The sequence below is a fragment of the Temnothorax curvispinosus genome, unplaced genomic scaffold (assembly GCF_003070985.1).
Source record: "Temnothorax curvispinosus isolate PA1 unplaced genomic scaffold, ASM307098v1 QBEX01003408.1, whole genome shotgun sequence".
Lineage (NCBI taxonomy): Eukaryota > Metazoa > Arthropoda > Insecta > Hymenoptera > Formicidae > Temnothorax > Temnothorax curvispinosus.
Genome location: NW_020213188.1, coordinates 917,066 through 937,118, shown reverse-complemented (window position 1 = coordinate 937,118; position 20,053 = coordinate 917,066). Strand labels below are relative to the sequence as shown.

General features: G+C 34.5%; 4 protein-coding genes and 1 non-coding gene across 9 annotated transcripts; 3 read left to right on the top strand and 2 right to left on the bottom strand.

Annotated features, from left to right (window-relative positions):
- The first annotated feature begins 18 nt into the window (after positions 1-18).
- On the top strand, positions 19-5,214 carry LOC112452517 (phospholipase A2-like). The gene is made up of 5 exons (XM_025012773.1): positions 19-281; positions 1,721-2,031; positions 4,000-4,159; positions 4,462-4,602; positions 4,816-5,214. The coding sequence occupies exons 2-5, from the start codon at positions 1,737-1,739 to the stop codon at positions 4,883-4,885; spliced, it is 666 nt and encodes a 221-aa protein (XP_024868541.1). The 5' UTR covers positions 19-281; positions 1,721-1,736; the 3' UTR covers positions 4,886-5,214.
- Positions 5,215-5,327: 113 nt separating this feature from the next.
- Positions 5,328-12,377, bottom strand: LOC112452512 (dihydropyrimidine dehydrogenase [NADP(+)]). 2 transcript variants are annotated; one of them, XM_025012761.1, is made up of 17 exons: positions 12,273-12,375; positions 12,136-12,192; positions 11,445-11,555; positions 10,546-10,878; positions 9,967-10,275; positions 9,456-9,782; positions 9,080-9,290; positions 8,424-8,608; positions 7,832-8,047; positions 7,577-7,741; positions 7,290-7,442; positions 7,089-7,209; positions 6,577-6,839; positions 6,192-6,368; positions 5,902-6,126; positions 5,657-5,814; positions 5,328-5,557 (listed from the first exon to the last, which is right to left on the bottom strand). In XM_025012761.1, the coding sequence occupies exons 2-17, from the start codon at positions 12,181-12,183 to the stop codon at positions 5,485-5,487; spliced, it is 3,075 nt and encodes a 1,024-aa protein (XP_024868529.1). In that variant the 5' UTR covers positions 12,184-12,192; positions 12,273-12,375; the 3' UTR covers positions 5,328-5,484. The 2 variants fall into 2 exon arrangements, with proteins under 2 accessions (XP_024868529.1, XP_024868528.1); XM_025012760.1 differs by having other exon boundaries at positions 12,136-12,377.
- A 659-nt stretch (positions 12,378-13,036) lies between these two features.
- LOC112452515 (odorant receptor Or1-like) lies at positions 13,037-16,940 on the top strand. Of its 4 annotated transcripts, XM_025012771.1 has the most exons (7): positions 13,901-13,977; positions 14,039-14,165; positions 15,201-15,739; positions 15,929-16,028; positions 16,085-16,192; positions 16,251-16,406; positions 16,713-16,940. In XM_025012771.1, exons 2-7 carry the CDS (start codon positions 14,106-14,108, stop codon positions 16,764-16,766), a joined length of 1,017 nt encoding a protein of 338 aa, XP_024868539.1. In that variant the 5' UTR covers positions 13,901-13,977; positions 14,039-14,105; the 3' UTR covers positions 16,767-16,940. The 4 variants fall into 4 exon arrangements, with proteins under 4 accessions (XP_024868536.1, XP_024868535.1, XP_024868538.1 ...); XM_025012768.1 differs by having other exon boundaries at positions 13,037-14,165; positions 16,301-16,406; XM_025012767.1 differs by having other exon boundaries at positions 13,037-14,165.
- Trnag-ucc lies at positions 14,911-14,982 on the top strand. Its single transcript has one exon. It is a non-coding gene; the product is annotated as a tRNA-Gly (tRNA).
- A 37-nt stretch (positions 16,941-16,977) lies between the features above and the next one.
- Positions 16,978-19,898, bottom strand: LOC112452516 (3-ketoacyl-CoA thiolase, mitochondrial). Its single transcript, XM_025012772.1, has 8 exons — positions 19,757-19,898; positions 18,864-19,030; positions 18,647-18,778; positions 18,135-18,399; positions 17,818-17,993; positions 17,518-17,718; positions 17,209-17,363; positions 16,978-17,142 (listed from the first exon to the last, which is right to left on the bottom strand). Exons 1-8 carry the CDS (start codon positions 19,773-19,775, stop codon positions 17,058-17,060), a joined length of 1,200 nt encoding a protein of 399 aa, XP_024868540.1. The 5' UTR covers positions 19,776-19,898; the 3' UTR covers positions 16,978-17,057.
- Between the last annotated feature and the right edge of the window lie 155 nt (positions 19,899-20,053).

Sequence of the window (20,053 nt, the reverse complement as noted above, 5' to 3'; positions counted from 1 at the left end):
ACCCGTATTTTTACCGCTTGTCATTGGTCAATTGCGAACTTTTATCTTTACTGTCTACATAGATAATGCTGCGTGATATATATTCCTAGCAGAAATTCTCCTTGGGCCCACACTTTTAACATTTGCACAAATGTTAAATGATAAATTTAATACCGTTCGGCTTATCATCGGACTAACCGATCCGCTTCCGCCTGCGCTCTGGTACAATAAAGTATCGGCGGTATTTAAGCGAAGTGTCAAGTTACCGGAGCCAGTTTGCATCATCAGTTAGTTGCAGCCAGGTAAGCGGACGCATCGCACCGTGAAATTTTTCGCAGATGAATTAGCATGTCGCGAACAAGCCCTCAGAAAGGATGTTTTGAAACTTGCTAATCTATTAATCTGCTTTTTATACCAACTTGAATAAATTTCATCATGTTGTCATCTTTTTAATCGTTAGATTTTGAAAGAAAAAAGTATAACATTTTTTGACATAATTTTATTATAATTTATCATCCATCATAATTTTATTCCGAACTAGAACTCGTATTACTTTTTACAATTAGTTGCAGCCTTCAATGTTACTTCGTTTAAAATTAAAACTAAATAATTGAAAAATAAAGAAAAGATCGGCAATATCATTAAAATAAAGAATTAAAAAATATCGGTGTGCTAGGATAAACAAATTTAATTTGACAATAAAATCATTTGTTATACAAGCTATAAACTTATTTAAATATCAAACATTATTGCAATTGTGATAAGCAACTAGATGCTTGTATTATGTATGAAAAAAATGTGTATTATTTTATTTTTCCGCTTCTTAGAAGAATTAAATTTGTATTAAACAATACATTAAATATACTAATGAAAGACAGAAAAAAGACTCGACTCATAAATTATTAAAGCATCTTCACGTCTTATATCTTTTATATTTTTCAAAGAAAAATCTTCTCAATTATAAAAAAAGCTATAGCGATATAAGAGTTTTTTTTCTAAACAGTTTTATGTTAGAGAATATTTTTATCCGTGATTATGGACAATGATCTATCCGTCTTTGTTTTAGGACCGGTTATTCCAACCTGTTAATAAACTAACTAATAGTTAAATCATATGTAATATGTCTTTGTTTATCCTTTACATCAGACAAAGATAGACATATGATTTAACTGTTAAATAAAGTAGTATGAGGACCTTCGAAATTAAAATAAGAGAAGTGAAGGCTATCAGGGTCAGACGCAGATCTCCGTGCGTAATATCAGAAATAACTGATTTATTGGTCGTTTTGATTTACATCGATCCGGTTCGTAAATCGAATGGATCGATGTAAATCAAAACGACCAATAAATCAGTTATTTCTGATATATTGCGCACGAAGATCTGCGTCCCACACAGCACAGGATATCCTGAGGACATTTGTGCATCCGCTGGATATCCACCGGATATTGAATTATCCACTGGATATCCACCGGTTATTGAGATATCCCAAATGTCTGTGAGACGTCTCTCAGATAAAGTGTGCTGTGTGGGGTCAGCTTTTACTTCTCTTAATTTAACTGTTAGTTAGCTTATCAACAGGTTGGAACAACCGGCCCTTAGTGTCCAAAAACTAAGATTGTTGGCAGCTGCTTATTTCATTTTTTTTTATTTATCTTCCTCATCTTGATTTTTTATCCATGATTAGGATATATGCATTTGTTAAAAGGATTCTCTCCCACTGTTCTGCCATCATTTATTCCAGGTGAATAGACAACGTGATGTCGCGTGTATTCGTTTGCCTCTTTGTGCTCTTCATCTTCAGCATCGCCGTTCGATTTGGCGATTGCGAAAACAACTCCACCCAACCCGACATCAAATGTGATGATGAAAATATCACACCTGGTTCCGATAAAACTCGTATGTCGAGCCTTGAAAAAATGTTGAAGGGACTATTGTCGCCCATAAATATTGCGGATAAAATCTTGGGGAAGGACGATTCGGAATCTAAAGACACAGGATCCTTCGGCAAAATTCTCGATAAATTCAGCAAATATGTTCACTTTATCTATCCAGGTAATTCGATCATCTGCAGTCGAGGAATTTACAGGAAGAACATTATAAATAGCAAAAAAATGATTGTCGTAGAAGCTCTTCATTTTTTTAATATTTAAAAGAGAAATAGTTTCATTAGATGTTTACAGGAGAATGTATACAGGATATTTTAAATATTTCGGTATCACAGGACCTACCTTTAGTATTTTTTTCAATATTTTTTTATTAATATTTCAATACTGTATGCTCTTACATTTTCAAGAAAGATAAGTCAGATTAAAAACGCTAGAAGCGAAAAAAGGAAAATAGGTAGAAATAATTTGTTGCAAAGTTACGAATCCTATATTCAAGTTAAGGAATTGACTATTAAATAATTTCACACAAGTAAATTCCGCACAATTGATTTCGAAGTGTCTTTTTTATGATGGTTAATGAGTCTCTAACAGGAACAATTAAAAACATCGAAAACATAATAGAAGATAAAATGTCTTGCGAATATTTGTGAAACACGGACCATTACCTTTTCAAGACTTACATTATATTAATTATATATAGATAATTTATACATGAACATGTCACCCGGTCGATTAAACTTCTTTACAAATTGAGGAATTGACGTTAATTGATCATGCGTAATGTTACCTTGAGTTTGAATAATTAGCTACTATTTTTACAGGTGCTTTTGCTACTTTGTAGAGCATTGAAACATTGATACGAAGATTTGTTGCCATTGCTAAAAAAAAAAAAATTTAGCACGTGCAAATAATTGTCAAGTTAACATTTCATTCATTTAATTCCAAGAAATAAAATTATCTGTTTAACGATATGTGAAGTACTGAAGAAATTTACATTTCTTTCGCGGTATTTGTTAGTATAATAGCTTATCAATATGATTTATTAAATTGAAAAGATTCTTAATGTTTAGAAAAATTTAATCAGCTAGTTAATATATTTATGTGTAATTATTCGTATATAATTAATCTATAAATATATAACTTCCGTGAAAAGAAAAAGGTAGATGATTGTCTCATGTGTGTGTATAATTCACAAATAGGCACCAGACATCTTATTTTAATGGCTTATTAATTTTGTGGAGAAACGAGGAAAACATTGAATAATTAACTCATACAGTGCGAACTTCTGCTGAGAATTGAAAACATTTATAAGATATAAAAGATGGAGAAACTAAATTAAAATTTTACGTTTTAGAAAAAATAATTTGTTTAAAAGAACTTATATGGAATTAGTTTATTAGATAGAGTCAATATTAATCGTAAAAGAATTAAACATTTCAAGAAACAACTTTTCATCATTACAAACGTTGTACTACAAACAAAAAGAGTCATTACATCGCAAAATATCGCAAAGGCTTGTCGGAAAATTCCGCAACAAAAATAACATCGAATGGAACTGTTGATGCGTTCAAGGATCTTACTGTAGGAAGTTTTTTTATCTCAGAATCGTGCACGATCAGATACTGCCGTAATTTTAATGAGGCAGGTGTGTAAATTGCACGTTTAATTTTCCACGATGCAGGAAGTTTTTAAGCTGAATGCTCAAGTTGAAGACAATCGATATTTTAACGTTATTAATGAATTTGTATCTGTCTTTTAATTAAAAAAACCCTTTTTTTTGCAGAAAATATACCGTGCGTTTTTTTAACTACGTTAATTTAAAATTTTTATTACTCGCAATTATAAAACCCATATCTTTTAGGACTCGCAGTAGAACATAAGCTAAAATAAAATTATTTTTTTTTATCAATTGCATATATTTCTTTATTGTTGGTGATTTATGTTATTTCATTAGCAGCTTTATTCAATCCACATTAGAAATTAATTCCGTTAGTGACACCTGCGTAATAAAGTGCGCATGTATTTGTGAACACTTGTGACACAAGAAGAAGGATTAATTATTTTATTGTTAATAATTGGACTTTCTTTTACTATCATTTTTCCTTTATTCCGCCAATGATATGATATGCGTTAGGAACACTCTGGTGCGGTAGCGGAGATATAGCACGTGAAGAACGCGATCTCGGTGTTTTCAAGAGAACAGACGCCTGTTGCAGAGCGCATGATAATTGCAAAAACGATATCTTGGCCAACAAAACGGAGGTCAATCTCAAGAACAACGGTATTTTCACAAGGTAATCGAACGAGCGAGATAATACGAGCATTACCCTCAACATTTATCGTATTCGTATCTTTCGTTGAACTTTTATTATCTTAACGTCTGCAAGAAATCTTGCAATACTTGCATTACATTTTTATCAAACATAACTTTCACGTGACAGATGCAAAATAAGTTTAGCGTCTAGCACAAGTTTTATTATCGAATTGAATATTTACACATTCTTTTGCGAAATAATAAAGTTATTTAGCTCGCGTTGTTTTACTGCTAATTTTTAAATTAATTTATCACCAAATCTTTATAATTTTCTGAAAACAGGTCTGCTTGCACTTGCGACAACGAGTTCTACAATTGTCTGAAAAAAGCTTCCAGTCCGATCGCATTTAAAATCGGAGTTATGTACTTCAATTTACTGCAACCGCAGTGTTTCAAATGTGTATGCCCGACGGCAGATTGCAAGTAAGACACATTGAAAACAGATAATTACATTTATTATCTATTTGATTAATTCTTATAAATATCGCGAGTTTAGAGAAACGAGTTCAAGTTTAGACAATGAAAAGAAGCTTGTATGATATATTATATAGAATTTACTTTTGATTGTTTTCAACGTATTAGATATTTTAAAATAGAAATAAAAATTCCGGCTAAGCTTGATTGAAACAATTTCAGCCCTGAAGACGGTACGGAGTGTAAGGACCAGTGCACGAAGTACAAGTGGGTCAGCAGTCCCAAATATTAAGTTGAATTAAAAATCGTAATAACAGACTTACGAGTTTGATGAAACAAAAAGGAAGATTCTCAACTCTTGACATATAAATTGTATGTTTTTCTTTAATATTTGATATTATTTTACAAAATTCACAATTTTATTTAGCTCGATTTAAGAAAAAGATAATTAGTGATTAGACTCCTTATTGTTAGATTAAGACAGATGAGAGAATACAACCTTTATTTTTTTAGAAGCTATTATTGTGCATAATACTCTAAAATTATGTGTTTACTTAATATGTGCACTGATGCATTGTAGTGGCGGTGCTATGTAAATAAAACTTAATGATGTAAACAGAACTTGACGACTACAATAAACTATATGCATCCTTTATCCTATTTTTTCAATTAAAATATTTACTAAAAATACTGATTACAGGCTTATCTGAAGATAATTATCGATACTAATTACATGATGGCTGATCTATCGTTTATTCCATTATATGTATACTATATATACATAATATTTTCTCTTTACCTGTTAATGATGTTAACGAGCATTCAGTAATCAAATGTTTGTACGCAGAATGATGCCATCATAATTCTCTTTGGATAAGAACGTGGATTTGTTCAATGAATTTTAATCGTATTTTTCGGCGGCACACCTCTTTTAATTACATGTGGAATCGTTTTTGGGACCATACTGAAATTTAAAACAAATAATAAGGATAAATCGGAAAACAAGATTGAAACTGAAGATCAAGATAGAACATGGATTAGATATTTTATCTTTGCAACTTACGTGATGCAGTCGATAATCGGACAGACCGATAAGCAAAGCGTACACCCGGTGCAGTCGTCCGTCACTTTTGGGATGTGAGTGTCGGGGTCGAAGGTGATTGCTTGATATCCGGAATCCGAGCAAGCCATGTAGCATTTGCCGCAATTTATACACATGTCCTGGAAAAGGATGGCGAGTAAATGCAAGATTATGTTTCGTAATAATAAATAAAATAAATCAAGCGATTGAAATATCATTTAACATACATCGTCGATCAAGGCGACCACTTGTTTCTTGTCATCTGAATCCTTAAAGTTGCCGATATAAAGTAACGCTTTGCCGGTCACATCCTTGACAGTAGGTATCGGTGCGATTGGTCCTGGAGCCGGTCGCATTACCTTGACGACCTCATCCAAGGGATTCGAGTGCATTTTCAGCTCGGCTATCTTCTGCTCGCGCAGCTTTTGATACACGCCGAAATACGGTACGTTCTGTAAAAATATCTTTTAATGATCTGTTTACTTACATCGTTGAGATATTAATTGTTAATTCTTACTTTGCCAAGGGGATGTTGCAAGGAAACAGGTTTGCCTTTCTGATGTTTCAACGTCGGTGGACTCTGACCATCCCAATCCTTCACCTGCGCCAAGCTCTTTAGATATAATAACGCTTTTAAGCCGGTCACATAATCGTCTATCAGTGTAAAGTCTTGATTTTGAACGGCGCTACAGATCTATTAAAAAGTACTCGGTTAGTTTTTCTTATTTCTGATAACATTATAAAATCAATAGAATTTTTGTTGTAAAATAATGATTTATTTTTTTCTGGATGGCATTCGTTATGTGGAAAATATGAAGTGATGGGATGGCAATGGAGAACCAGCACAAAGAAAGGAAATGATTAGATGTAGCGTGGGGATACGAGGAGAAATTCGGTAATACCTGGACGACTGATGCACCGCAATGCAAGAACTGCAGCGCGACTTCGGCTGAGTCGATGCCGCCGCTACCGAGTATTGGAAATCCCGGAAGATGCTTTGAGATCCTTGAAATAGCTCTCAGGGCTTGGGGTCTAATGGCGTTTCCTGACACTCCACCATACGTTGTGAATTTATTAAGGCCGACCGCCGGCCATGGAGTCGCATCGGCTTGCAATCCCATTAATCCTGATACCGTGTTAATGGCGGTAACGCCATCGGCCTTGCCTGTGTCATAAGCAATAATTATTTATTAATTAAATAGATGGTATATTAAATTTTTTGACATGCGACTCTTGATAAAAATTTAATCAGCTTAAGCGATTTAGTAGGCGCGTGAAGTTGCTTTGAATATTATGTCATTCTTAATAAAAACATATTTAAATAGAAGATTAACACATAATTATTCAGCACTGTGATTTATGTTGTTATTTTGCTCGTTATATGCATCGGTTTAATATAAATAATTTTAATTACCCTCGTAAGCTGCCTTGGCGATAGAAAGAATATCGGTGATGTTTGGTGTCAATTTGATGAAAAACGGTATCTTGACGGCTTCACGAACCCATCTGGAGATGTCTCTAACCAGTTTAGGATCCTGAAATTAATTTCATTTTTTATTTTTAACCAATCTCATATTTCGAATTATAAAAAGAGAGAAGAAACAAATGGACAAACCTGTCCACAAGCCAGACCCATTCCTGATTCGCCCATACCATGCGGGCACGATAGATTTAATTCCAAGCCGTCAGAACCAGCTGCTTCCACTTTTCTCGCCAATTCCGTCCAATCAGCCTTGTTATACGTGCACATAATACTCGCAATAACGATCTACGCAAAAATATGCGATAAAATATAGCAAATGAAATGTTGGTCACCAGCAAATTTTATTATATGATTATTTTAATTTTATTATTCATTATATGTAAACTGTATTATATAAGTAAAGCAAAAAGTATACGAACCTTTGTGGGGAAGTCTCGTTTCAGTTCAGTAATACTGCCGCACCAGTAATCGGCGGTTTTCTCGGATATCAATTCGATGTTCAGGAAGCTGCCCTGCTCGGGTCCGTAATGATGACGAGATGTCGTGCCTTTGACGATGCGTGGCGATACATTGATGACGAGATCCTATAACGAGGTATTGAGAATACGGATTTGGGAATGAAATATTATGTCATTTGTATACTTGGCGATCAGTTCTTAATATGAAACATATACCTTGTCCAAGGCGAAGGTTTTTGTGATAGCGAAGGCCCAGCCGGCCTCAAAAGCTCGCCGGATCATCGCACTGGAGGTACAAGGTGGCGCAGAAGCAAGACCGAAAGGATTCTCGAATTTGATCCCGCATACTTCAACACTGATGTCAACATCATCAACGGCAGTATGAAACTTCGGTAACTGCGGGGTTTCCGGTACCGTTGAACCGTACAATTCCTGGGTAATGCAACAATCAAGATATAAAAAGACAGTTGGAACGGCAGAAATTACTTTATCCATTTTGGATTTAAGAGATATGAATTTATACAAATAAAATTTTATTTTGCGCGTTCTATAAATTTATTTATGCGTACGTAAAAATAAAAACGAATTTACATTTATTATATATAGATATTAATTATCAAAATCGTTGCATTATTATATTATTAATAACGTTGAATTCATTCAGAATGTATAATATTTTTACCTTAAAGGAATCTTATACTTTCGCAATAGTGCAGAGACTTGATGACCTTATTATTAATGGAGACATTGTTTGACATTGATACTAACATTGATGTATGTATGTTTCAGAGTCTTCAAGATAATATACCTGTATGTATTTGTGAATGTACCATGCAGCTGTCTTTCCATCATTCACGGATTCCACGGTCGTCTGGGCAACACCCGCAAGGTCGCCTCCACAGAACACACCTGGTACCGAGGTCATCATTGTCGTCTCGTCTACATCCGGCAGGTCCCATCCGTTCATTTTAACCGGTGCCATGGCACGCTTCACTGTTTTTAGCGTGGAAATAATTTTTCTTTATTTTTCTTCCCAGATAATATGAATGTTGCATAAGACGTCGTAAAGATATCTTCAAGACAACTATAAGAGACATCTTTACGACGTCTTATGCAACATGCATGTTATCTGGGTTGTTTCTATTTTGCTCGCATTGTCTTTTTTAAATTTTATTTAATTCATATACGTATATATTAACTCAAATTTTTATGGTGAGAAAATGGTATTTTCTTACCATAAATATATTATATATTATTTCGACGTATAAAAAGACTCCTTAGACTTCCAGAAAAATTATATAACTAATGAATTTTTTTTAATTTTTTGAATAATTTTATATCGTCTATATTTCTATTTTATTTCCATTGCCTTTATTTATTTGCATGTTAATCTCTAAAGTGTTTTATCGTACAATGTTGTAATTTATAATTCTGCGCGTGTACCGAAAGAATATTATTACTCACCAGCAGAGTCGTACAGTCCTGAACCGAAAGCCGAAATTATGAAATCCGCCTTCAAAACGACCTTTTGCTCTTCGTCTTCTATCCATTCGCCATTTTCATTCTGTTCGGTCCTGTAAAATTCGATCGCGGCGATCCTCTTATTACGAAGGATAACTCGTTTTGGCGATTGGAAAGGTATAAATTCACATTTTTCTTCTTTTGCCAGATCCATCTAAAAATAATTTTAAGATATCAAATTTTTTGCACTTTAATTCTAATATTTAAACTTTAAAAAATTACAAGTTTAATTTTTTATTTAAAAAGTTTCTTTTTTCTAATTTCCAGATTAGAGAGATTGGAGGATTGGAGTTTAAATAGAAAGAAGACAATTAATTACCTCTTCCGGAACAGCTCGTACGTTGGTGAAGCCTTTTCGGAAAACAACGAAGATTCTCTTAGCACCACATCGCAGAGCGGAAGTGGCGCAATCGAAAGCAGTATCTCCTGCACCGAGAACGATCACGTTGCCTCGAAGAGATGGGAGTTCCTGGTTACTCTTACAAGCGCACATCCCCGGCTTGCTGCCTTTCGCGACAACGGGCAGAAAACTTTTTGAGGTGAAGAAGCCCATTTCCGGCGTCAGGTTTTCGAAGATTGATATACTTTTCGGCTCAGGTAATCCGATACCTAAAAAAATCGCTTTGTATCCAGAGTCTTGAAGACCCTGAAACATTTCCAAATTTATTCACAAGGTGTTAAAATTAATCACACAGACTTTTATAGATTAATATCTTCTAAAATTCGATATTAGATATAAAATAACGAAAATTTAAAAATATAATAAGCTTTTATTTCGAAGCTGATGCAACAAATTAGTCAACAAATTTTTATTTTTAAGTTAATTTTACCTGTATTGTCAAATCATTTTCAGACAGTGACCTTCCCAATTCGATCTTCACTCCTAAATCTTTGACGAGGTTGACTTCAAAACTAACAACATCATACGGGAGTCTATATTGCGGTATTTCGGAAGAGCTTAATCCGCCGACATACTTTTCTCTTTCGAAGATCGTAATATCATTGTAACCGAGTCGAGCAAGAAATGTCGCACACGAGAGAGAAGCTGGTCCACAACCAAGCAGAGCAATTTTCGTGCTTGCATGAGGTACTGTTTGATTGGGTATTCTGATCTGAGGAATATTCATTTGCTTGAAAACCTGAAAAAGAAAAAACGATTAGCACACACAAAAGTTATTTTTATTATTTAACCATATCGAAACTAAATTATAATTAAATATATATCTTATTATTTCAAAAATTAAAGAAATATAAAAATAACTAACGAAGATGGTTGTTACAATTGTTTTCAATTTAGAATTTTTATATAGAGTATAAAAAATATATATTATTCTTATTACATTGATAAACATTTTATAAATGTTAATAATTTGTCTTTGTAGTAAATACTTTTAATTAATATTGCCTACATCCATCGCAAAGTGTTGAAGTCCGCCAATGTTAATAGGTCCTTCCTCGGTCGCATAAAGATTACATCCGCCAACGCAAAGGTCGCTAGTTGGACAGACCATGCCGCAAGTAAGACCGAGAGGATTGTCGGACAGGATCGCCTTAGCTGCGCCATAATAATTCTTATTGGAGATTGAAGTGATGAAGGATTTGATGTCCAGTTGCGTGGGACATGATTTTTGGCAAGGTGCATCGACACATTTTAAACAACGTGCTGCTTCCCTTAAAGCTCCGCGTTCGCTCAAGGTAGTGTGTTTGATGTCGTCAAAGTTTTTTGTCAGAGGCACGCAACTCTGAGGAAACAAGAAAAATTAAGTTCTCGCGATAAATGTATCTTGGATACAAATTGAAAATCATAAATTCCAAAGTTAAAAAATATAAATGTATTTTATAGAATAAATTGTCAAAAGTTTAAAATTACTACGCAATAGATATTATATTTTATAAAAAAAAGAATTAATTGTTATGAAAGATTATACAGGTTCATTGATATTTACGAAAAGTCTATTGCTTATACACTATAATTTCTTAAGGAAAATAAAAAATATTAAAAATTGCAATATAAAACATAATAAAAACATTACGATTAATAAGCAGAATGCGCGAATCCAGAATTGCATAATCTAGATTCAAAAGAACGCATAACGAGAGTTAAGTCGTAATCTTATCGATTGATTAATGTTTTGCAGATAGAATATTTTTCCTAAATATCATGTAACGCCTGATAATATGATAATCGTATATCATTTATGTCAATGTTATATCAAAATCGAAATTGATGGTACTTTTACACACTATAATACCGAAAAAGTTTTAAGAAATTAACATTGGTAAAATTGATATGAATATTTAAACTTACATCACATTTTTCATGAATGTTTCTTTTCCAGTGTGCCTTGTTCTGTTTGGTGTGCACCGACGGTACGAAATTTGCATGAATTTTGGACTTTGGATTGATGTTTAATATATTCTAAAATACATAATTTATTGTTAGTGAATTAAGAAAGCGAAGTTATCGTAGCTATCCTAGTTATCTTCGACATAAGATAAGTTTAAAAAAATTAAATGATAAATAAAAGATAAATAAATTAAAGGACTACAAAAATATCTACAATATTTATAAAACTTTAATAGTTTTAATTAGCTTCCTCTCAAAGTTGCAAAAATTCATGGAAGATCTTTATAAATATTCTTTAAAAGATAGGAAAAATAAAAAGAAAGAATTGTCACAAAATGTAGTATAAAAATTTTAGACAAAAATAGAAAGTTATATTTAAAAATGTGTCTTATTATATTATATTAAAAATTATAAATCCAAACAGAAATACAAAGATATACAGTTACAAAAAAAATTTCAAAATTAAACAAGTTATCTTACGAAAAGAAAGTTTTTATCTTTAAAACTGAGTTCCAAGGACTTGAAGGAGAGAAGTGCGAATCTCATCTAATGAGCAGTCTAATTATTTGGATTTGCAAACATCTCTCCACCATTTCTGGGAGATCATTTAAGACAAAAATCACTTCTTCACATGCCGAAAATTAGCACTTACTTCAATATCAGGCACGTCCTTGCTCAACATCGGCGTCAGCGATGCCATTTTTCGGAGCTATAATGGTATAATTAGCAAGAATTGTAAGAGTGGATTGTAAAGTGGCAGGTAACTGAAACAACTCGCCTCGAGTTTACCTGCTGGACAGAGAATGGAATCCCGGATCACTACGGTTTACTTCGACATTTGCGCCTATACTGAGCTTGGACAAACGCTTTATCGTTACGGCGACTCGTTTTGATGACGTAGCACTACGTCGCTATACACACACACTAAAATAGTTTGTGTTGAAATAATCAGCAGGAGAAGTATCTGGAAGATACGCAGTTATCGCTTAGATATTTGTCCGCGCTTATCATGTCGTCGAGCAGCAGCAGCGCGTATCTTATAATAAACCTGTATCTTATTTTTGTCTTTTTGTTCTACTTACTAGACTAAAGGCCTCCGCACAATGAAAAATATAAGGAACAAGGAACAGATATTAGTGATTAGAAATAAGAAATCTGGAATAAAGCTGGTGTAACATTAATACACGGCTTCCGATAGGTTAAAAATTTATTGCCAGTTTTATTATTCCTTGTTTCCGTTGCCTGATTTTTCATCGTGCATTTAACTTTATTCTTGATTCTTTAATCCTAATCGCTAATATCTCTGTTACTTGTTCCTTATATTTTTCATTGTGCGGAGGCCTTTAGAACAATAAAACTGATTTTACACGCGGGGAAAATCCGGACTCATTCACGCATAAACATTGCTGTACAATTAAAAAAAAAAAAAATAATATTTTAAAAGCAAGTATTAAATTGAATTTTCGAAAACTGTGTAAATTAATAAATAGCTTAAATTTCATTTACCTTTAATTGTTATAAATTTTGCAGTTCTTATAAAGATATGCTTACCAAATTTTTGTTTTTTTTTTAATTTCTCGAGGATAAGACCGATATGAAGTTAATTGACACTGTGTTGTCAAACTGTCAACGTTTACTGTCGCAACACGTTGTATACATACAGCGAACTGCTACGAGAGCTAGAGAATACTGTTTGTCTTACGTCGTCGCTCCATAGAATTTCACAGAGGGAATAAGCAATAACTTGGCTCCATCAATTATTGCTATGTAGATTATACGTCGATCGCTTTTGTAATTGAACATAATAGCGAGCCCAATGAGCCATGCAGCTACTAAATAACACTCGCATATGATGAAAGTGGAGCGACTCGATTGATTACAAGCCAGCGTTGCATAATACTGTAATTTCTGCCTTGGAGAACCTACGGAATTTCTCTCAAATTAGAATAACCCGTCCAGCATTACAAAAGCACTTCAATTTGAGCAATTCAGACGTACAACCGGAAGGAAGCATTCGGATGCCGTGGTACATTATACCTCTATGAATCATTAAGCGATAAGAGGTAGCCATAGCTTCACGGGTGATCCTTGCATCTCTTCAACATAAGACGCGATATTAGCACATCATAAACACAAATTACAAGCATTTTATTTGCATTTCTCGCTTCTAGTTGATTTGTAAATTACATAATTTTATAATTTAAGTGTGAGATTATTATATCTGTGGAATATTCTGTCAAATTTTGATTAAATTACTTAATGAGAATTAACTACATTAAATTGAATTGAAGTGATAGTGAGAAATTGTGTGCCTCGTAAGGAAGACGCAAAAAAAGAATCATACGACTCTGCCTCTTCATAGAATATCTTCGTCATCGAATTGAACTTGAGATATTTATGAAAGTTCGCTTCTTCAATTAAAAAATGAAAGAACGAGAAACGATCGCGCCGAATTTTCATCTGAGAGTGAGCTTAACGATTATCCGCTTCCTGGGTACGTGGCCACCAGCTACGGGCAATTTTCGGTTACTGTATTTGCTTTACACCGCTTGTAGCTTTATCTTCATCCTGGGTATCTTGCTCGCTGCTGAGATAGCAAATGTTCTTGCAAACTGGGGAGATATGTCGAAACTCGTCGCGGTTGCGACCTTATTAATGACGAATAGCACCCACGCTTCGAAGGTAATTGGAATTATCTTTAAGCTTGTGATTTTGATAGCATTTTACAGCAATTAAAAAAAAGAAGGAAAAGAATAAAAATTTAATGGCAGTTCGCAAGAATTAAATTATAAACGATTGCGCTATGGACGTCAAAGTTGTAAAACTGCCAAAAAAAGTACAGTGATAACTGATAAAATTCCAAAACTCTCACATAGGTGCCCATTAGAATTATTTCAGTCGGACAGAACGTACATTTAACAGTTTTCACATTTAAATGCGAAATTTAACTATCGTAGATCATCGTATCCACACTCGTGAGATAACATTATTGCAAGTGGATCCTACGTGACAGAAACAACTCGAAGAGAGCAGACACAGCGAAAAAAATTGAACAATTCGAGCTTGAATGCAAGACAAAATGACTAAGAGTGCACATAGAAAAAGAAAAGAGAGAAGGAGAGAGAGAGAGAGAAAATATTAATACTATAGATAATGATTGGATTCTTTGTTAATAACAATTTATAAATTATTTAGAATAATTTCTGTTTGCAAGTACTGTATTTTTCTCGCCTGGTTTACTAATTATAAAAGTAATATTTTATTTGTATGTGTAATTTGAAATATTGTCTTGTTTTTTTTGTTCATATTTATCTGTCATTAAACAATCATGCGTACATCAGATTTTTTCAATTTAAAATAAAATGAGATATTTTCTCGACCGATTTTAGGTCGAGATCTAGCACTAAATGTGAAAGGCTCGCACAGTGCGATGGTGGTGTAATGGTTAGCATAGTTGCCTTCCAAGCAGTTGATCCGGGTTCGATTCCCGGCCATCGCACAATTTATTTTTTTTTTTTTTTATTATATTTTTTATTGTCTGGATAAGATCTCTCAAGTATAACGTCAATTAATCCTTTCTCTAAACACAAATAATTTTTGTAAAAATTATATCAATATAAATTATCCTTTTATTGATAACTCAACTACACAAATTCTTTTAACGGATTTTTAACGGTGCGTGAAAAGTAGAAAAAAGTAAAATATCGATATTTCCAGGTGGTCGTTCTTCTTCGTCGTCAGGCGCGGATCCAGGCGCTCCTGGACATAGCCAACAGTCCAGCATTTAGTCGCTACGACAAGGTGCATGAGGATCTACTCATAAGCTACACGTGGAAGGGCCTCTTCCATCACGCGGTTTATCAGAGCTTTGGCGGGATCGCGGTGTTATGTTGGGGTTTTACTCCGATCGCCGACCTGGTCGCTGGTCGTTCGCGCCAGCTGCCCATGGAGGGATGGTATCCTTATAACACGACGGCGACGCCGGCCTTCGAGATTACTGCGGCGCATCAGGGCATCGCTATCATAATCGCTTGCTTTCACAACGTGGCGATGGATACGTTGATGACGGGCTTGATCACGGTCGCCTGTTCCCAACTAGCGATCCTAGAGCGCAATATCATCTCGATTAATAACGAGGAAAGGATTCATGAGGTGCAGAACAATAACGATAAGAACGAGCTACTTGCAGTTGAAGGGAGAGCCTTGTCTTATCAGCTACTCAAGCGATGCGCTGTACACAATAATATGATATTTCAGTAAGTTGAGATATTTAAAAGATTACAGCATGATAGCAAAGTATTGTCATAATTTTATGAAGTTATTCCTCTCTTAAATTTTCTTGAATTAGATTGTATAAATATAATTGTCAAGGATAAGGGAATCGATGAAATTAATTATCCGTTTGTGTTTTAGTTTTGTTTGCGATTAACTGCATTGATTTGCAGTTTTACGAATGAAATCCAGGACATCTTTAGTACTGTCATTTTCTTTCAATTCCTATCGAACTGCGTGATCATTTGTTTGATTGCCTTCAACGTGTCACAGGTAAATTCGATTGTTTCGACCAGCTTGCTTACGAGTTCTCACGCGATCGGTTGCAGATGAAAGTTTATATCCCGGCGGTGCTGATCGGCATGCTGACATACATGTGCTGCATGACGTATCAAATATTCATCTTCTGCTGGCATGGTAACGAATTGCATCTGCATGTGAGTATTTAAATCGATATTCTCATATATAGATATGCAAGAAACATGCATTTTTTAGAGTATACGTTTAGTCACAGCCGCCTATTCGAACAACTGGTTCTCCAACAGCGACAGGTTCAAACGCAGCCTTCAAATCGTGATGACAAGGGCTCATCGTCCGTTTACTTTGAGCGCCGGCAAGGTCATGTCATTATCTTTAAATACTTTTGTGCAGGTTCGTAGACTTTTATCAGACGTTAAAATATAATTTACTTCACTAAATCCGCTATAAAGATCTAAATTTTATATTACTTTTTTTATAGCTGGTGTAAAACATCGTCGCATTTAATTTTTAGTTGTACAAATCAAGAGCTGTAGCCTTGATATTGAAATAATTCACCTATCTTTTATTTTGAATTGATCTTGAATAACACCTACATAATCTAAATCTGTGCCAGTGGTGTTAAAACTAAACTACCTTAAATTTTAAAGCAGAGTCCTAGAACGTTTAAACGAAGCTAATAGTTTCCGTGTATTTCAGATAATGCGGATGTCTTATTCGATTTTTACAGTCCTTCAAGGTTCGGCTGCTTAAAGATAAATTCGCCGATAATATCGGATTTTGTAGCCATATATTTTCTTTAAAATTACAAAGAGCAACGAGTTAATTATAAAAAAGTTTTATTCAATAATGCATCATTATGTGTACACGTATAAAGTTTTTCTATATAAAAATATTTTTCATGATTTTGCATGTATCACCAGGACGAGAAAAGGGATTAAAAATTGTTAGCGTTGATAAGTCATACGATGTACACTTACCGTTGGATCTATTTGTATATTACAATATCTTTAAAAAATTAAGCAGCACAAATTTCTTAATTGATTACAGCGCTTCCACCATTACAGCGATACCTTGTCCACCGCCAATGCAAGCCGAACCGATACCGAATTTTCCAGCCTTTCGCCTCCTATAAAAAAAATACATATAGGTCAGCATATTAATAAAAGCATGCTTGACGTTTTAATTACGTTACCTAAGTTCGTGCACCAAGTGAGCAGTGATTCTGCTGCCGGAAGCGGCCAATGGATGTCCTACAGCAATAGCACCACCATTTACGTTCAGTTTATTCAGATCCAGGTTAAGCTCCTTTGCACACGCCAAAGTCTGAGCTCCAAACGCTTCGTTGATCTATCGGAAATCACATAATGCATGACGTAAATAAATACAAACTTAAAAACTATATTTTTAAAATTACTTCATATTAATTATTTACACATCTTTGTATTAAAGATGCCGCTTGATATATGAGATAAGATTTTTACTACATAAATTGAAATCTCACTTCGACAAGTTCCACATCATCGAGTGTCTTGCCCGCAGCTTTAAGTAAGTTCCTGATTGCTGGTGCCGGGCCAATCCCCATAATACTTGGTTCCACACCGACAACGCTGTACCCCACCAAACGTGCCAATGGTTTCAAGCCTTCGGTCTTGACAGCTTCCTCGCTAGCCAAAATAACAACGCTCGCTCCGTCACAGATACCCTGAGAAACAAGAACAGAAGTTCATTAAATCCGGAAGGATATAAAGGTTGATATAAAAAAAGATTCTCTTTGTGAAATAAGAAGAAAAACAGTCTATACCGATGCAGAACCAGCTGTGACTAATCCATCTTTCTGGAAAACTGGTTTCAGTTTAGCAAGGGTCTCTAGCGTCGTTTGTATGCGCGGATGTTCGTCTACGCTGACAGTCGTATCCTGCTTCTTAACTTTCACTTGCACAGGCACTATTTCTTCTTTGAAATGACCCGCATCGTTGGCTGTAATGTTTATTTCTTAAATAGACATTTAAATTCTACACTTCCAATTTACTTAATTAGGAAAACGATAATAAACTCGCAATTCCGTATTCTATTTATTAATAACAATTTCATAATATGTAGGATTTTATCGATATCTACCAGCTTTCCAACGTTGCTGACTATTCAAGGCAAATTGGTCGACCTCCTCTCTCTTTAAATTGTACTGTGCACCGAGTTTTTCCGCCGTTATACCCATGGGCAAATTGCAATAGGTATCGAGTAATCCAAGCCAAAGTGAATCTTCGAATTCATACTTTTGTCCCAAAGCAGTGCCATAACGAACGTTTCTCACAACAAAAGGTGCTTGGCTCATGTTTTCTGCACCACCCGTCAAGACAATTTTTGAATCTCCCATTAGAATGTTCTGAAATGGAAACATATATGTTGTAGCAATGCTAGTAACTTTCTCACTGTGGCAAATTATTATTTGATATATTGCTGCAATCTGTTTTACACTTTCGGATAATTATATATATGTCGTAAATAAAATTCCATTTATTACACTAACAACATTGTTCTCTCTATTGGAATAATATTATTCTTTAGTTATTCTTTGATGATCTCTCTAAATTGAATAAAATTTTTAGAAAGCTATGGAATCTCTGACCAACCTGAGCCCCACTGACAATTGCTTGGAAACCAGAACCGCATAATCTATTTACGCTTAGTGCTGGTTTTTGTAATGGGATTCCTGATTTTAACAAAGCGTGCCTTGCCAAGAAAGCACCATCAGAGGATGAATTCTATAAAGGTAAAAATACGTCAAATTAAAAATACGTCAGCTTAATCATAAGACCAGCTCATAATTATATAAATGAAAACACTTACCGCTAAGACATGTCCAAATACAACGCTGTCAATCTTCTCCGGTTTTAGGCCTGCTGCCTGGATTGCGGCAGTTGATGCAACAACTGACAAATCAGTTGCACTTTTGTTTACAAACATGCCTCCCATTGTGCCAAATGGAGTGCGCTTTGCAGCGACAATGAAAATACCTGTGGCAGAACATTTTAAGGAATTAGAATGCAGTAATTTATTTTACTTTCTTGTCTTCTCTCTTACATCTTGATTTTATCCATTAATCTTCCATAGATAGATTACAATTATCATATTTATGTGTGCTTTACTTGTGTGTGAAACATTCGATAAGCTTGCAACGCAAGGAGAATATATTATACACCATTTTGTCCTTGAGGCACTACTTGTTTTGTTTTACAATTAAAATTAGATTAAAAGTGATTCCGATTAAACGCCGTTTAACTTATCGACGATAAATTTAATTGACAGAATCGTTTATATAATTCGTCGTCCCTGACCTAATCTTTTCTTCCATATGTTAAACAATACAAAATTAATAATTTTATCCGTGTTAACAAAATAGTACAAGTATTATCCAACAAATTAATCACCGATTAAATTAATCGGAGTTTGATCGAACTCGCTTTATGTCCAAAATATTAACTTGTCAGGCAGACGAATTTGTTTTTGAGTGAAGGGAAAGAGCTTCCCTTATGAGTCTTGACAAATGCTTTGAACTCTTTGAAGCATTCTTCTTCTCCTTTTTTTTAATGAAGAAAGAAGAAGAAGAAGATGCTTCAAAACATATGTAGCATCAAATGGACTGCAGTAGTGCAGCCTTAATTAATTGATTATCGGGGTAATGCGCATAACAGAACATCTTCGATCGAAGATTTAGATGGGATACAAAATTGTAGGTGTACCTTTCGTTACGGCCGACATCGTGGCGAGTTAATTACTGCACAAATCACTTTTAGAACTGTTACAACCGGAATGTGACGAAGACCCGATCAAAATCCAATCATATACCCACTCGAGGTTCAGCAAGGCTCAAAGTCCACCGACGTGGATAGCGACGAATGCGTTCAGCCCATGCCATGCTTATCGAAATGTTTCTGCTGTATCATGGCGTTGGAAGAGGGGAGAGCCGGTGGAGCCGGTGGATTTTCAACATTTGATCTTGTCCTTCTTTATCACGTCGAGCATCTTCATTGATACGC

Excerpts from the sequence above, each read along its gene's own strand:
- LOC112452517 (XM_025012773.1), top strand. The coding sequence starts at position 1,737 with ATGTCGCGTGTATTCGTTTGCCTCTTTGTGCTCTTCATCTTCAGCATC. Across the intron at positions 4,160-4,461 it reads AACAACGGTATTTTCACAAG|GTCTGCTTGCACTTGCGACA; the intron begins GTAATCGAACGA and ends TTCTGAAAACAG. Across the intron at positions 4,603-4,815 it reads TGCCCGACGGCAGATTGCAA|CCCTGAAGACGGTACGGAGT; the intron begins GTAAGACACATT and ends AAACAATTTCAG.
- LOC112452512 (XM_025012760.1), bottom strand. The coding sequence starts at position 12,183 with ATGGCATCGCTGACGCCGATGTTGAGCAAGGACGTGCCTGATATTGAA. Across the intron at positions 10,879-11,444 it reads ACATTCATGAAAAATGTGAT|AGTTGCGTGCCTCTGACAAA; the intron begins GTAAGTTTAAAT and ends TTGTTTCCTCAG. Across the intron at positions 8,048-8,423 it reads ACATTCACAAATACATACAG|GAATTGTACGGTTCAACGGT; the intron begins GTATATTATCTT and ends TGCATTACCCAG.
- LOC112452515 (XM_025012768.1), top strand. The coding sequence starts at position 13,908 with ATGAAAGAACGAGAAACGATCGCGCCGAATTTTCATCTGAGAGTGAGC. Across the intron at positions 15,740-15,928 it reads CACAATAATATGATATTTCA|TTTTACGAATGAAATCCAGG; the intron begins GTAAGTTGAGAT and ends ATTGATTTGCAG. Across the intron at positions 16,407-16,712 it reads CTTTAAATACTTTTGTGCAG|ATAATGCGGATGTCTTATTC; the intron begins GTTCGTAGACTT and ends CGTGTATTTCAG.
- LOC112452516 (XM_025012772.1), bottom strand. Across the intron at positions 17,364-17,517 it reads ATGATGTGGAACTTGTCGAA|ATCAACGAAGCGTTTGGAGC; the intron begins GTGAGATTTCAA and ends GATTTCCGATAG. Across the intron at positions 17,143-17,208 it reads CACTTGGTGCACGAACTTAG|GAGGCGAAAGGCTGGAAAAT; the intron begins GTAACGTAATTA and ends TTTTTTTTATAG.